The 15065-nt window shown below is 37.3% G+C and overlaps 1 protein-coding gene across 12 annotated transcripts in view; it reads right to left on the reverse strand.

Annotated features, from left to right (window-relative positions):
* The window catches only part of msn (serine/threonine-protein kinase msn), a 777533-nt gene that overhangs the window by 37984 nt on the left and 724484 nt on the right, over nt 1-15065 (reverse strand). For 9 of the 12 annotated variants that reach the window (XM_070085848.1, XM_070085843.1, XM_070085845.1 and 6 more), the window contains 4 exons: nt 14196-14415; nt 9993-10204; nt 6040-6210; nt 4653-4802 (listed from right to left, as the gene is read on the reverse strand). In XM_070085848.1, coding sequence (XP_069941949.1) covers nt 4653-4802; nt 6040-6210; nt 9993-10204; nt 14196-14415 — 753 coding nt within the window. The remainder of the gene's footprint in view (nt 1-4652; nt 4803-6039; nt 6211-9992; nt 10205-14195; nt 14416-15065) is intronic. The other 3 variants (XM_070085846.1, XM_070085847.1, XM_070085854.1) reach the window with 1 other exon arrangement.

Here is a 15065-nt window from a genome sequence, read left to right on the forward strand (position 1 = left end):
AAGAGAAAAAGGTAGCTTATGAGAGGTTTTTACAAAGCAGAAGTGTTATAAGAAGAGCAGAGTATATGGAGAGTAAAAGAAAGGTAAAGAGAGTGGTGAGAGAGTGCAAAAGGAGAGCAGATGATAGAGTGGGAGAGGCACTGTCAAGAAATTTTAATGAAAATAAGAAAAAATTTTGGAGTGAGTTAAACAAGTTAAGAAAGCCTAGGGAAAATATGGATTTGTCAGTTAAAAACAGAGAAGGGGAGTTAGTAGATGGGGAGATGGAGGTATTGGGTAGATGGCGAGAATATTTTGAGGAACTTTTAAATGTTAAGGAAGAAACAGAGGCAGTAATTTCATGCACTGGTCAGGGAGGTATACCATCTTTTAGGAGTGAAGAAGAGCAGAATGTAAGTGTGGGGGAGGTACGTGAGGCATTACGTAAAATGAAAGGGGGTAAAGCAGCTGGAACTGATGGGATCATGACAGAAATGTTAAAAGCAGGGGGGGATATAGTGTTGGAGTGGTTGGTACTTTTGTTTAATAAATGTATGAAAGAGGGGAAGGTACCTAGGGATTGGCAGAGAGCATGTATAGTCCCTTTATATAAAGGGAAAGGGGACAAAAGAGACTGTAAAAATTATAGAGGAATAAGCTTACTGAGTATACCAGGAAAAGTGTACGGTAGGGTTATAATTGAAAGAATTAGAGGTAAGACAGAATGTAGAATTGCGGATGAGCAAGGAGGTTTTAGAGTGGGTAGGGGATGTGTAGATCAGGTGTTTACATTGAAGCATATATGTGAACAGTATTTAGATAAAGATAGGGAAGTTTTTATTGCATTTATGGATTTAGAAAAGGCATATGATAGAGTGGATAGAGGAGCAATGTGGCAGATGTTGCAAGTATATGGAATAGGTGGTAAGTTATTAAATGCTGTAAAGAGTTTTTATGAGGATAGTGAGGCTCAGGTTAGGGTGTGTAGAAGAGAGGGAGACTACTTCCCGGTAAAAGTAGGTCTTAGACAGGGATGTGTAATGTCACCATGGTTGTTTAATATATTTATAGATGGGGTTGTAAAGGAAGTAAATGCTAGGGTGTTTGGGAGAGGGGTGGGATTAAATTATGGGGAATCAAATTCAAAATGGGAATTGACACAGTTACTTTTTGCTGATGATACTGTGCTTATGGGAGATTCTAAAGAAAAATTGCAAAGGTTAGTGGATGAGTTTGGGAATGTGTGTAAAGGTAGAAAGTTGAAAGTGAACATAGAAAAGAGTAAGGTGATGAGGGTGTCAAATGATTTAGATAAAGAAAAATTGGATATCAAATTGGGGAGGAGGAGTATGGAAGAAGTGAATGTTTTCAGATACTTGGGAGTTGACGTGTCGGCGGATGGATTTATGAAGGATGAGGTTAATCATAGAATTGATGAGGGAAAAAAGGTGAGTGGTGCGTTGAGGTATATGTGGAGTCAAAAAACGTTATCTATGGAGGCAAAGAAGGGAATGTATGAAAGTATAGTAGTACCAACACTCTTATATGGGTGTGAAGCTTGGGTGGTAAATGCAGCAGCGAGGAGACGGTTGGAGGCAGCGGAGATGTCCTGTTTAAGGGCAATGTGTGGTGTAAATATTATGCAGAAAATTCGGAGTGTGGAAATTAGGAGAAGGTGTGGAGTTAATAAAAGTATTAGTCAGAGGGCAGAAGAGGGGTTGTTGAGGTGGTTTGGTCATTTAGAGAGAATGGATCACAGTAGAATGACATGGAAAGCATATAAATCTATAGGGGAAGGAAGGCGGGGTAGGGGTCGTCCTCGAAAGGGTTGGAGAGAGGGGGTAAAGGAGGTTTTGTGGGTAAGGGGCTTGGACTTCCAGCAAGCGTGCGTGAGCGTGTTAGATAGGAGTGAATGGAGACGAATGGTACTTGGGACCTGACGATCTGTTGGAGTGTGAGCAGGGTAATATTTAGTGAAGGGATTCAGGGAAACCGGTTATTTTCATATAGTCGGACTTGAGTCCTGGAAATGGGAAGTACAATGCCTGCACTTTAAAGGAGGGGTTTGGGATATTGGCAGTTTGGAGGGATATGTTGTGTATCTTTATATGTTTATGCTTCTAGACTGTTGTATTCTGAGCACCTCTGCAAAAACAGTGATAATGTGCGAGTGTGGTGAAAGTGTTGAATGATGATGAAAGTATTTTCTTTTTGGGGATTTTCTTTCTTTTTTGGGTCACCCTGCCTCGGTGGGAGACGGCCGACTTGTTGAAAAAAAAAAAAAAAAAAAAAAAAAAATAAAAAAATATATATATATATATATATATATATATATATATATTATATATATATATATATATATATATATATATATATATATATATATATATATATATATATATATATAGCCATATCTTACCAAAGGAAGGATAAACTAAGGACATAAATTCACTATCATTCATTCAATAGCTGTCTTGCCATAAGTGCAGACATCACAATTAAAATGACCCTCTAGACCGCAATTTCCCTACCCATCCTTCAGTGTGTAGATAAAGCACTTCTCTGCTACAAGCTAGCTATGTTTGTGAATTGTTTTCATCTTTTAATTACTATATCTTGTATCTGCCAAGCAATCATGACACCCAGTGTTGCTGAAATTGGCAAGAAAAGGTATAAGCATTTAAGTCTAAGAATTAACAAAGAAAACAAAGATATTCAACAAGAGATAACCATAATAAAGTGTTACTTTGTACACATAGAAAGAGGTAAACATAAGTTTGTGTGACTGACTGACTGACTTACTGAATGACTTACTGACTGACTTACTGAATGACCTGACTGAATGACTTACTGACTTGACTGAATAGTTTACTGACTTGACTGAATAACTTAACTGACTGACTGACTGATTTGACTGACTTACTGAATGGCTTGACTGAATGAATGACTTGACTTATTGATTTGACCCTCCAGTACAACCATCGACTTCAGTACCCGAACCTCTACCATCCACCTCAGCCCAGTAGAGCCACAGCATAACTCTCCACAATCATCCACAAACACCAGCACCCATAATTTAAGGTAAGAAATACGTACTATTATTTCTGTTACAGTTGTAGTCTTAAGCTGTAAAAAAAATAATACATCACAACAATGAACTACAATTACATATTCACTTTTATTTTTATAAGATGTGGAGGCCTAAAAAAAAGTTGTTTGGCTTTTTAGGGGCTCTCAAGAACGTAACCCTATTTTTCCCACAAGTTATTCAGTTCATCTAACGTGGTTTTTTTTTCCTAACACTGTATTTTCAGGAACGTAACTACCGTGTTAAATGACAGTCTACTGTAGCCTCTTATATGATTACAGAGTACAAATAGGCCTATATAGAGAAAATCAATGATTCTGATGATGTGATAGATGATTTTGAAGGATTGAAGGCAAGGAAATATAAGATCAAATTCACTGGGATGTTATCTGTACTCAAAGTCAAATCGTAACTAGTGTTTCTCTGATATTGCAATGTTTTTATTTTTCAAGTTTTTTTTTTTTCACAGTGTTGAAGATGAATAAATGTAGGATCTGTTGCCTGTACTCAAAGTGGTAGTTGAGTTTATGTTTCCTCAATGTTACTACAATTATTTATTTTATCATTAATAAAGTTGAGAAGTATTCTCCTGTTTGGTTTATGGTCCTTAAACATTCTCATTGCTAAGCATTAGTCACTGGGCATGCAGTAGTGACGTAACTGAAGTTTACTCCCCCCATCCCCAGCCCTTGGACTTCATGGGGGTGACACCAAAGGTGCCACCTCAGGTGATACCAACCCTAGCAACACCACTGGTTTGTTCCACTTTTTTTCAGTATTTTTCAGCTTGACCCCACTTAACAGCTGAGTCAGGGAAGGGCATCCAGTGTCAATTTATTGGTGGTGATTCAGTCTGTTTACAGCATTTGTGCGCTCTGCATCTCTTGTATTCTAGTAGTTTTCCAGAGTTTCGAATATTTTAAAGTTATTATACATAATATTTTTGGGTTAATTACAATGGCATTTAAGGGTAGTTGTTATTAAAAAAAAAAAAAAAGGCTAGCAACAGGTAACCTTGAACAACCTTTAATGTCAACAGCAACACAAATTCTTGCAAGAGCCTCATCCAAGTCTTTTTCATCAAAACGAATAAGATTCACTGAAGTGTCAAATGATGAAAATGTGACATTTCCCTCACCCTTCATACAATAAACATATTCATTTTTAAAATTTATATTCACCACTTACTATAAGCAAAGGATGAAAATATCTGAGTACTATATGTTCAACTAATTTTCATATTTTTTTTTTAGGCCTAGCTCAATTGTGCACTTAATATATGATAATATAAACATGTTATCAAGCTTTTATATACATTTGAAAGTGAAAAAAGGCTATGTTCCACTTTTCAGCGATTTTCACTCTTGGTGGAAGTCAGGAACCTAACCCTTCATATAAACAAAGCCCTACTGTACTTAATAATTAAGCAAGAGTCAACTATATGGTAGGTACCCCTTATGTATGATAAAAGGGAAATGAAAGAAAGATTTAATTAACATGACGAAAGAATCCAATCAAGCTGCTTATTTCTTAAAACAGGCATAAGGCAATTTAAATTATCCCTAATTTATCTGACAAAACTTACATGCTTAGGAAGGTAAATGTCATAGACTTGTCCTGAGTCAACATCTACTGCATGGAATCCCTGGTTGGAGCCATACACCACTTTAAGGCGTGAACCTTCTTCAACAGTGAGGTCTACCAAACAGGGTTTCTGAACCAACTCTCCAAAACTCTGTAAAAAAAAAAAATTAAATAATGATTTAAAATATTAAGGTTGTGAATGCTGCAGCAAGGAGGCTAGAGACAGTGGAAATGTTGAGGGCAATATGTAGTGCAAATATTATGAAGAGAATTCATAGCCTGGAGATTAGGAGGGCAGGGTTACTAAATGTGTTATTCAGAGGGCTGAAGAGGGATTGTTGAGGTGGTTTAGACATTTAGGGAGTATGGAACAAAATAGGATGACCTGGAAGGCATATAAATCTGTAGTGGATGGAAGGCAGGGCAGGGGTCATCCTAGGGAAGGTTGGAGATAGGGAGAAAAAGGTTGCTTTGCATGTGAGGGGCTTAGATATCCAGCAAGCATGTACAAGTGTGTTAGATAGGAGTGAATGGAGGCAAGTGGTCTTGGAGTATGAGCAAGGTAACATGAAGGGATTCAGGGAAACCAGTTAGCCAGACTTGAGCCTGGAGGTGGAAAGTAGTGCCAGCACTCTGAAAGAGGGGAGGGGATATTTGCAATTTTGAAGTGAAGTATCAGCACTGCTCTGGCAAGAGTGATGGTGAAAGTGTTTCGTCTTTTTCGGGTCACCCTACCTCGCGGTGCGATGACCAGTGTGTAATAATAATAATAATAATAATAATAATAATAATAATTAAAGGTAGTAGGTTGGTAGACAGCAACCGCCCAGGGAGGTACTACCGTCCTGCCAAGTGAGTGTAAAACGAAAGCCTGTAATTGTTTTACATGATGGTAGGATTGCTGGTGCCCATTTTTCTGTCTCATAAACATGCAAGATTTCAGGTACGTCTTGCTACTTCTACTTACACTTAGGTCACACTACACATACATGTGCAAGCATATATATACACACCCCTCTAGGTTTTCTTCTATTTTCTTAATAGTTCTTGTTCTTGTTTATTTCCTCTTACATTCATGGGGAAGTGGAACAGAATTCTTCCTCCGTAAGCCATGCGTGTTGTAAGAGGCGACTAAAATGTCAGGAGCAAGGGTCTAGTAACCCCTTCTCCTGTATATATTACTAAATTTAAAAGGAGAAGCTTTTGTTTTTCCTTTTGGGCCACCCCGCCTCGGTGAGATATGGCCGATGTGTTGAAAGAAAGAATAATAATAATAATAATAATAATAATAATAGTAAATATTATTATTCAATTGCTACTCTACTCTACAGCATTCAACAAAAACTTTTGTAAACAAAAGAATTAAAATATAAACTTGTTATTCTTACCTTAAATGCCATAAACTTATGGTAAGGTTTAGGTGCCCAAGCATATATCTCAATTGAATCACGCAGAGCAATCACCAGGAACTTAATTCTCTCATATTTCACAATCTTGAAATGAACTGCCCCATGGAGATCACCAACGTTGATCCAACCATTTCGCCGTTCAACTTGTTGCTGTAAAGAATTTGTAATGAGACTTAGACAAGTTTTCCTAATTTCCTGACTCATACATAAATGATAAATAGAAATTTATTAACCAAATAGTCTGGGATTGTATTCACTGATTAAGCTGTAAATGGGATCTTATTCACTGAGTAGTAACATTATAGTCTTATTCATTAAGTAATAACTGGGGCTTATTCATTTAGTAAGTGGGAACTGTAGTCTTAGTGAATGGGTTAAATGATTATACCTTTGATATACCTTTGAAGAGTTTCGAGAGTTTAACTACTCTCAGAGCCCAGCCATGGCCCATGAGTGAGTGAGGGTGGGTGTGAGTTGGACCCGATTAGGTCCTGATCAACCAGGCTGTTGCTGCTGGAGGCCCAGTGCCCCACATACCCACCACAGCCTGGTTGATCTGGCACCTGGTGAAGATACTTGTCCAGTTTCCTCTTGAAGGCTTCCACACTTGTTCCAGCCATGTTTTTGATATCTTCTGGTATGATGTTGAATAGTCTGGGACCCCAGATGTTGATACAGTGTTTCCTTACTGTCCCCCCTACTCCCCTGCTCCTCACTGGGTTTATTTTACACTTCCTCCCATATCTCTCACTCCAGTATGTTGTTATGGCAGTGTGAAGATTTGGGACCAGGCCCCTCAAGTACTTTCCAGGTGTATATTATCATGTATCTCTCTCTCTCCTCTGTTCCAATGAGTACATGTTCAAGACTTGAGGGCATTTCCAGTAATTTAGGCGCTTTACAGGCTCAATGGGAGCCGTAAATGATTTCTGTATTTGTTCCAGCTCTGATATTTCTCCTGCTTTGAACGGGGGCATCAGCACTGAGCAATATTCTAAACAAGGGAGCACTAGCGATTTGAAGAGTGTCGCCATCAGCATTATTTCCCTTGTTTTGAAAGTTTTCAATACCCACCCCATCATCTTCCTGGCTGTCGTGATCTTTGTCTGATGCCCCTTAAAAGAAAGGTCAGCTGACATAATTCTTCCCAGGTCTTTTACGTGTTCCTTTCGTTCTATTTCGTGACCCTCTTGAGTTCTGTATATAGTGTACCTTTTGAGTTCTTCATTCTTTCTATACCTAAACAGCTGGAACTTATCACCAATGAACATCATGTTGTTCTCCACTGCCCACTGGAAAATCCTGCTTATGTCAAATCTTATTTACCAAGCAATTAATGAGATCTTATTCACATAGTAACTGGATTCTTATTCACTAAGCAGTAACTGGGATAGCATTCATCAAGCTGTAACTGGGATAATGGTACACTACTCACTGAGTAGTTACTGGAATCTTATTAAAAAAGAATTTTGAAATCATTTTAATGTTATTTCTCTTATAAAATAGCTAACTGAGCCATTTGTCTATAAATCCCAGATATCCGGAGAAACTTCATTCTACATTGAGGCTATCTGCTGAACACAGTACTGTTTACATAGCAATGATTTGCTCTTCCTCATTCTAAGATTGATTAATTCATAGAACTTAACACTTTGACCACAAAAGTCATTCAATGCATACAAGTAATATCCATTCCTCAGTCTAAAATCTGTAAGCTTAGGGTAAACAGCTAAAAATGTTCACCATATAACATTACGAGTATCACATAGAGGCACTCATCTTATTGTAAAGAAAAAGATGTAAGCCAGATAGCAGAATCTTGGTGGCCATGTTCAGTATTCAATCTGTCAAAACTGTAAAATGTTTCAAATTTAATAGCATATGCAGCCCTTATTATCTTATACTGGATCCCATTCTGCCACTATTTGTCATGAAATTTTTTCTAGTACTGTCTCATTTTAGGATGTATCTTTTTTTCTGTTTTCAATTGTGCTCTTGTTTTATTACTGATGGTCCTAGGTCATATTTTATCAACTTTCTCATACAATATCATTTTTCAAATTTCTCATATCGTTTCATTATGTATTGTATGGTTGTCTCCTATCGGTCAACAAACACACTATTCAAATTTTAATTCTATCTTCTTAAAACTTTTTTTTTTCTTTTTTTAGCTCCAGATTTTCTTTTTTTATTTTCTTTTTACCCTTTCACCCTGCTCACAGACCTGGCCACAGAGGCATTGACCACCAAACCCTTCTCCAGGTGTACTCCAAGTATTTCAGTGGACGTCACAAAGAGTTACATCATTGAGGCCAGGGTCCCATCACGTAGTTCTACGTTATGAAGTCAGCTCACTTAGTTAAGCTGTGAGCGGTAAAGTTTGGTATAGATAGGAGAGAGTGAGTCTGTGCAGTGAGTGTGCACAATATAAAAATAATCCTTCCCCAGGCAGTGCATGATAGGAAAAGCAAAACTCTGACCATGTGTTTGGCTTAAAATAGTGAGTCAGGCGTTTTCTAGAATATTTTTCGTGATTTTATTGGCTGTTTTTTGGTATCTTTTGACAGAATGGAAGACATACTACTGAAACATGGATAATTTTGGTTGGTTGGTTGCTTGAGATTGGGTTCAAAGTAGCAGAAATATTTGAATTTTCCAAATGTGCCTGAGGACGGTTAAGGCTTCCCCCCTACACCTCCTGGTCTGTTTTATGGGTTTTTAACCCTTAACCCTTTCATTGTCGGTCCCGTAATATTATGGCTTGCAAGCTAGTGTCAGTCCCGTAATAGTATGCCAAAATTATAGCAGCTTCCAATCTTGCAGGAGAAAGCTGGTAGGCCTACATACGAGAGAATGGGTCTGAGTGGACAGTGTGCACATTTTGATTTTTTATTCACAAAATTTTTTTATTCACACCAAGAAATAGAAGATTTACTGTTATGCAATAATGTATTAAGTGTATAAATAATATCAGCACATTTGTGATGCATATTAGACCCACCATCTGACATGTATTGGAAGAGTGATGTGATTTGTTTACTCTTAAACATTGGCAAAAATTGAACATTTCGCTACTTTGGGCTCAGTTTCAAGCAATTTTCAGTACTAAAAACCAATCAAAATCATCTTTATTTCTGTAATATATCTTCCACTCTATCAAATGAGACCAAGAAACTGCAAATACAACCATAAAAACCATACAAAAATACACCACAAATTTGGCATTTTAATCCAAAAACACACTAGCAGTTTTTTTCTCATTTTGCACTGTGCTGCAGGATTTGTTTTATATGCTGCACACTTACCACAGATGCATTCTCTCACATCTAGACCCATATCACAGCTTATCTGAGTGAGCTGAGCTCATCACGTACGCAACAACTTGGACCGAGGCTTCAAAGCCATAGAACTACAGGACGGACCCTCAAAGGGTCAAAAGAAAAGCTTTCATTTTTCTTTTTAGGTCACCTGCCTTGGTGAGATATAGCCAGTTTGTGGAAAAAAAATGTATCAATGTGCATGGTAATTTCACACAATATTTTTTTATTTTTTTTATTAACACACTGGCTGATTCCCACCAAGGTAGGGTGGCCTGAAAAAGAAAAACTTTCATCATCATTCACTCCATCACTGTCTTGCCAGAAGGGTGCTTTACACTACAGTTTTTAAACTGCAACATTAACACCCCTATTTCAGAGTGCAGGCACTGTACTTCCCATCTCCAGGACTCAAGTCCGGCCTGCCGGTTTCCCTGAATCCCTTCATAAATGTTACTTTTCTCACACTCCAACAGCACGTCAAGTATTAAAAACCATTTGTCTCCATTCACTCCTATCAAACACAATATGCATTTAAAAAATTAATCAATGTGCATGGTAATTTCACACAATATACATTTATAGTATATGTACAGTAAAAAAACAAAAACTCACAGCATCTGTTCGGAGAATTTTGGACTTGAGCCATGAGAGATAATAAACTCGAACACGATTCTTCTTGCCAGATATAGTCACCAAAATATTCTGGTCAGAGAGCACTTCCATTTGTTGAAATCTCCGCCTGGAGATCAGTTGGTACACTTTACCCACACCCGACCGATCAAGTAGCATCAATCCTGTCTCCGTACCAATCAATAGGTTAACACCTGAAAAATGTAATATCTCATTAGTAAATTGATATTCCACAATACAGTTTTATACATATTCACAGATATCATTTGTATTGCAAGGGTCACCCAGTGCAGCATATACTAAGGGACACAGAATTTGGATTTACTAACTAGGGAGCACTACATTTCAGAAACTACTAAAGATTTGAGGAGTAACAATTAAGCTATTGTATTAGAGTAAATGAGAGACTTTCTATTTGAATGGAAACAATAAACAGTAAAAAGAGGAAAGGTATCATTTGGAAATATCATCAGTAGGATCTCACAAGACTCAGTACCTACCTACATAATATTTCTAAATTTATATAAATGACTTGCCAGGAAGAATAAAATACTATATGAACATACAGGAGGTGTGAGGCAGCAAGATGTCATTAAAGATGGTAGGGCCTGACAGGGTGTCACCATGGATTCTACAAGGAGCAGCAGAAGCACCGTTCAAACCACTAGCTATGATATATAAGTCAATGAACATGGGACAGTTGCCAACGATCTGGAAGGCAGTGAATGTAATATCTATATTTAAGAAAGGAGATAGGCAGGAAACAATGAACTACTACTGCTACTACAGCAGCAATGGCAGAGGAGGTGAAAGTCTAAGGACAAGAGAAAAAAGAAAGAAGTCCTGCTGGGAATCTTCATTGATTTACGTAAAGCTTTTGATACAGTCAACCTTTATTTGCTGCACATTAAATTAACACACTATGCTATAAGAGGTCACTCCCTCAACTACCTAAAGTCATACCTAAGTAACAGAAGCCAATATGTGTACACAAATGGAGCTAACTCTTTCACACAACCAATTACAGTCGGGGTCCCATAAGGAAGTGTCCTTGGTCCTCTCCTCTTTTTCATTTACATCAGTGACCTACCGAATGCATCACAACTACTCAAATCCATATTTGCAGATGACACTACATATGTCTTCTCTCACCCAAACCCAGTCATACTGGCTAACACTGTTAATGCTGAATTGCAGAAAATATCTACATGGATGACGACTAACAAGCTTACTCTCAATACCGCCAAAACTTACTCCATTCAGTTTGGAAACAGAGCCACAAACGTTCCACTTAACATAACGCCAAATGGATCACCCATCACAAGATGCACAGAGGGAAAATTCCTAGGAATCCACCTTGACAGTAGCCTCAAATTCCAGACACATATACAACAAATTTCCAAGAAAATATCTAAGACAGTAGGCATACTATCAAAGATACAGTACTATGTTCCACAGTCAGCTCTCCTTGTACTGTATCACTCACTCAAAAGGATGCAGTCAGAATGATAAATTTCCACTCCAGACAGCATACTCCACCAATATTCAAAAGTCTAAAACTACTCACGGTAAAGAACATCCATACTTATTCTTGCGCCTACTACATACATAGAACACTACACTCAAACTTCGCCTCACCAACCTTAATAGGACACACGACCATAACACAAGACACAGATCACTTTTTGATGTACCCCGTGTCCACATCACACTGTGTAAGAACTCTATGCACATAAAGGGCCCCAAAATTTGGAATTTGTTACCAGTAAATACTAAAGTAACCTGGTCTGAACATCAATTTAAGACTCTTCTCAAAAACCATCTACTCACCTTAAACTAAATGTTCATTACTTAAATTTGCCAAAAGATCTCCCAATTACCTGAATCTTAACACTTCAAAATTTAGATACCCAAAGTTCAAACATAACTTAATACTACATTGTAGTATAAATACCTGCCCAAAACTATACTGCCTTACACAAAATTGTAGCATTCTCATAAAAACAGATGTACAACTTAAACAAACTATGATCAATTTCCATAGTATTAACCCTTTGAGGGTCGACAGGCCCTCTCCGAAACTCGTTCTCAGGGTCGGCCAAATTTAAAAAAAAAAAAAATTATTTTCTCTTATGAAAAGATAGAGAATCTTTTCCCGATCATAAAGACACCAAAAGTTTGAAATTTGATAGAAAACTTACGGAATTATGCTCTCACAAAGTTAGCGGTCTCGGCGATGTTTACGCATCGGTGATTTTGCCCACTTTGAGCCCCATTTTCGGCCAATTTCACTGTACTAGTCGACAAAAAAACATGAATATTTCGCTAGAACTCCATTTTTTCTATCGAATGGGTGCAAGAAACCACCCATTTATGAAATTCAACTATCCAGTACAGTGGTCAGAATTTAGCAATTTTGCCAATTTCACACAAATTTCAAAAGATGCCAATTTCCGAATAGGGTCCAGAATAAACAAGAAAGACATTCCTGGCACTAAAATGACATTTCCTCTAGTCATTAGTCACGTCTCAAGGCCCCTCTTATATTCTTTTGCTTTCCACTTTGAATTTTTATTCTCACAAAAAATATAAGATTTACTGTTATGCAGACTACTGCATTAGTGTAAAAAATGGTATAAATATTATTGGTGCACTTGTGAAAGAATATTAGACTCACCAGTTGACGTGTATTGCACGCTTGGCACGATTTGTTTACTTTTGAAGTTTGGTAAAAATCGAACATTTCTGCTACTTTGAGCTCAATTTCAAGGCACCTTTCATTGTAAAACCAGTCAAAATCATCTCAATTTCTGTAATATGTCTTCCATTCTATAAAATGAGACCAAGAAAACTAGAATACAACAATAAATACCATACGAAAATACACTGCAAAGTCGCTGATTTATTCCAAAAAAATGGTCTAAGTTTTTTTTTCTCATTATGCAGTGTGCTGCAGGATTTTTTTTAGACTGTGCACACTGACCACATAGACCCATTCTTTCATATGAAGGCCTACCAGCTTTCTCCCACTAGATTTGAGGCCGCTAGAATTTATGCGTACTAGTACGTCAAAAACCCCTACACGTAAGACGTACTAGTACGACCAAAACCCTCAAAGGGTTAAGTAGTCTGTAAGCCATTAAATTTAGTCTGCCCATAATGCCATGGCATGATAGTGGCTCTCTTTGCACTGCATTATTATTATTATAATCAAGGGGGAAGCGCTAAACCCGGAGGATTATACAGCGCCTGGGGGGAGGGGATGTGGAAGGCATTCAGGCTTAATTTGGGGAACTGAAGAAAAGATCCAATTCCCTAAATCAAGAGCCCCTCACCAACATCAAGGAACCTTCCTTGAGGGGTCTTTGCACTGCAACTCATTACTGTAATTACGTAATCTCAATGTAAACTTGCAAGGAAATAAAAATTGTATTGTACTGTATTGTAAGGGAGCACTGCAATACAGCTAATGATGCACAAGAGCAAGACAAAAATGCATGGTTGAATTTGAATATTTTGCTTAGTAATTTGGTCTTAAAACCTCGACCTATAATTGAGCATATAATGTACATTATAAACGAGACACAAGTACAGCACTTCTGTACAATAACTACAAAGAAGTAACTTCTCTAAATACGCAGCAACTATGGAAACTCTCGAGTAACATCAGATGAATTATCTTGTAAAATAGGGCTTACCCAAGTAGCTCTCCTTCCACCTGTTACACAGTAAAACCTCCCAAATCCACGAATTCGGTTTCCATGATTTCAGCTATCCACAGTTTACAGTGGCTCGAAAATAACCCTTAATTTTGCTTAATAATGGCCTCAAAGCACAAAAAGTAGTAATGGTGGCAGTTCTTCAAAGCCTAAGAGAAGACGTGAAGTACTTCCCATTAGTGAAAAAGTGCTAATTCTCAACTTTATCCACAGTTTCAGGTATCCACAGTAGGTATTGGAACATATCCCCTGCAGATACAGGGGGACTACTGCATAACATTCCAAAGAGTTTAGTATGAATGACTATCTGGCAACCAAAATTTACCTGTATCAACCAGACTTACCTATGTCTTGAACATTTCACTACTCAGATAGTGACAACTAAATATACTTATTACTAGTCTTACATTACTTGTACTACCTAGTATTTATGTATAATTCAATATATTCATAATGAAATACTCACCCCACAATGAGGCACAGAGAATTTCAGAGTTGAATCTCTTCTTGTACTTCCTAATTTCTGGGGTATCATTAACTTCATGTGATGTTGGTGCAACGTTGATACTGATGTGTGATTCCCGTCGTGGTGGTTCTGTTCCACCAGCACCGAAGCCAAATGTCATGAATGACCGCTGTTTAATCTGAAGTTGAGGAGGAGTACCCTTACCTACTGCTTGCCGGTACTGTAAAAAGAAAGATATTGTGCTTCAAGCACTAATGGCAATTACAGGTATAAATGCATAAACAATAAACTCTACTCAATTTATCTATACCATGACCAATCAGTGGTACATTTAAAACAACATGGCACATACAGTCTTCCAACACTATGCCTGTTTACCATTTTTACACAAGAGTCAAGATAACAATTCTTCAAGCTGATACTGTCTACTATACAAGTTTCTAGCTGCTACTTGTTGAAATGAGACAAGGAGGGCAGTCTCATAAATTATGCAGAAAAGAAAAGCCATTGAAACTGTGATTGCAATGAGAGAAAAATTAATAAAATATTGAATAAAAATATTAAAATAAAAGTATGTTTAAGATGTGCAGTACACTACATACACTCTACCTTATCCAATGTTTGAAACCTGATTCACCTACATATACTGTACAAGGGTATAACAGAGATAAATGTATTTTATAAATTTTAAATATGTACTACACCAGTAATTTATTTGTATGCCAAGAATTTAATTGGACTCTATCAACCTACCTTATTTATTTAGGCATTATAACAGTTCAACATCTACAATTTAAAAAGTATTATAATGCAAAAAAGGACTAGAGTACTTATTATCATGAGAGTTCCCAACAAAATTACTAAATATAC

Source organism: Cherax quadricarinatus, chromosome 17, assembly GCF_038502225.1.
Source record: "Cherax quadricarinatus isolate ZL_2023a chromosome 17, ASM3850222v1, whole genome shotgun sequence".
NCBI lineage: Eukaryota > Metazoa > Arthropoda > Malacostraca > Decapoda > Parastacidae > Cherax > Cherax quadricarinatus.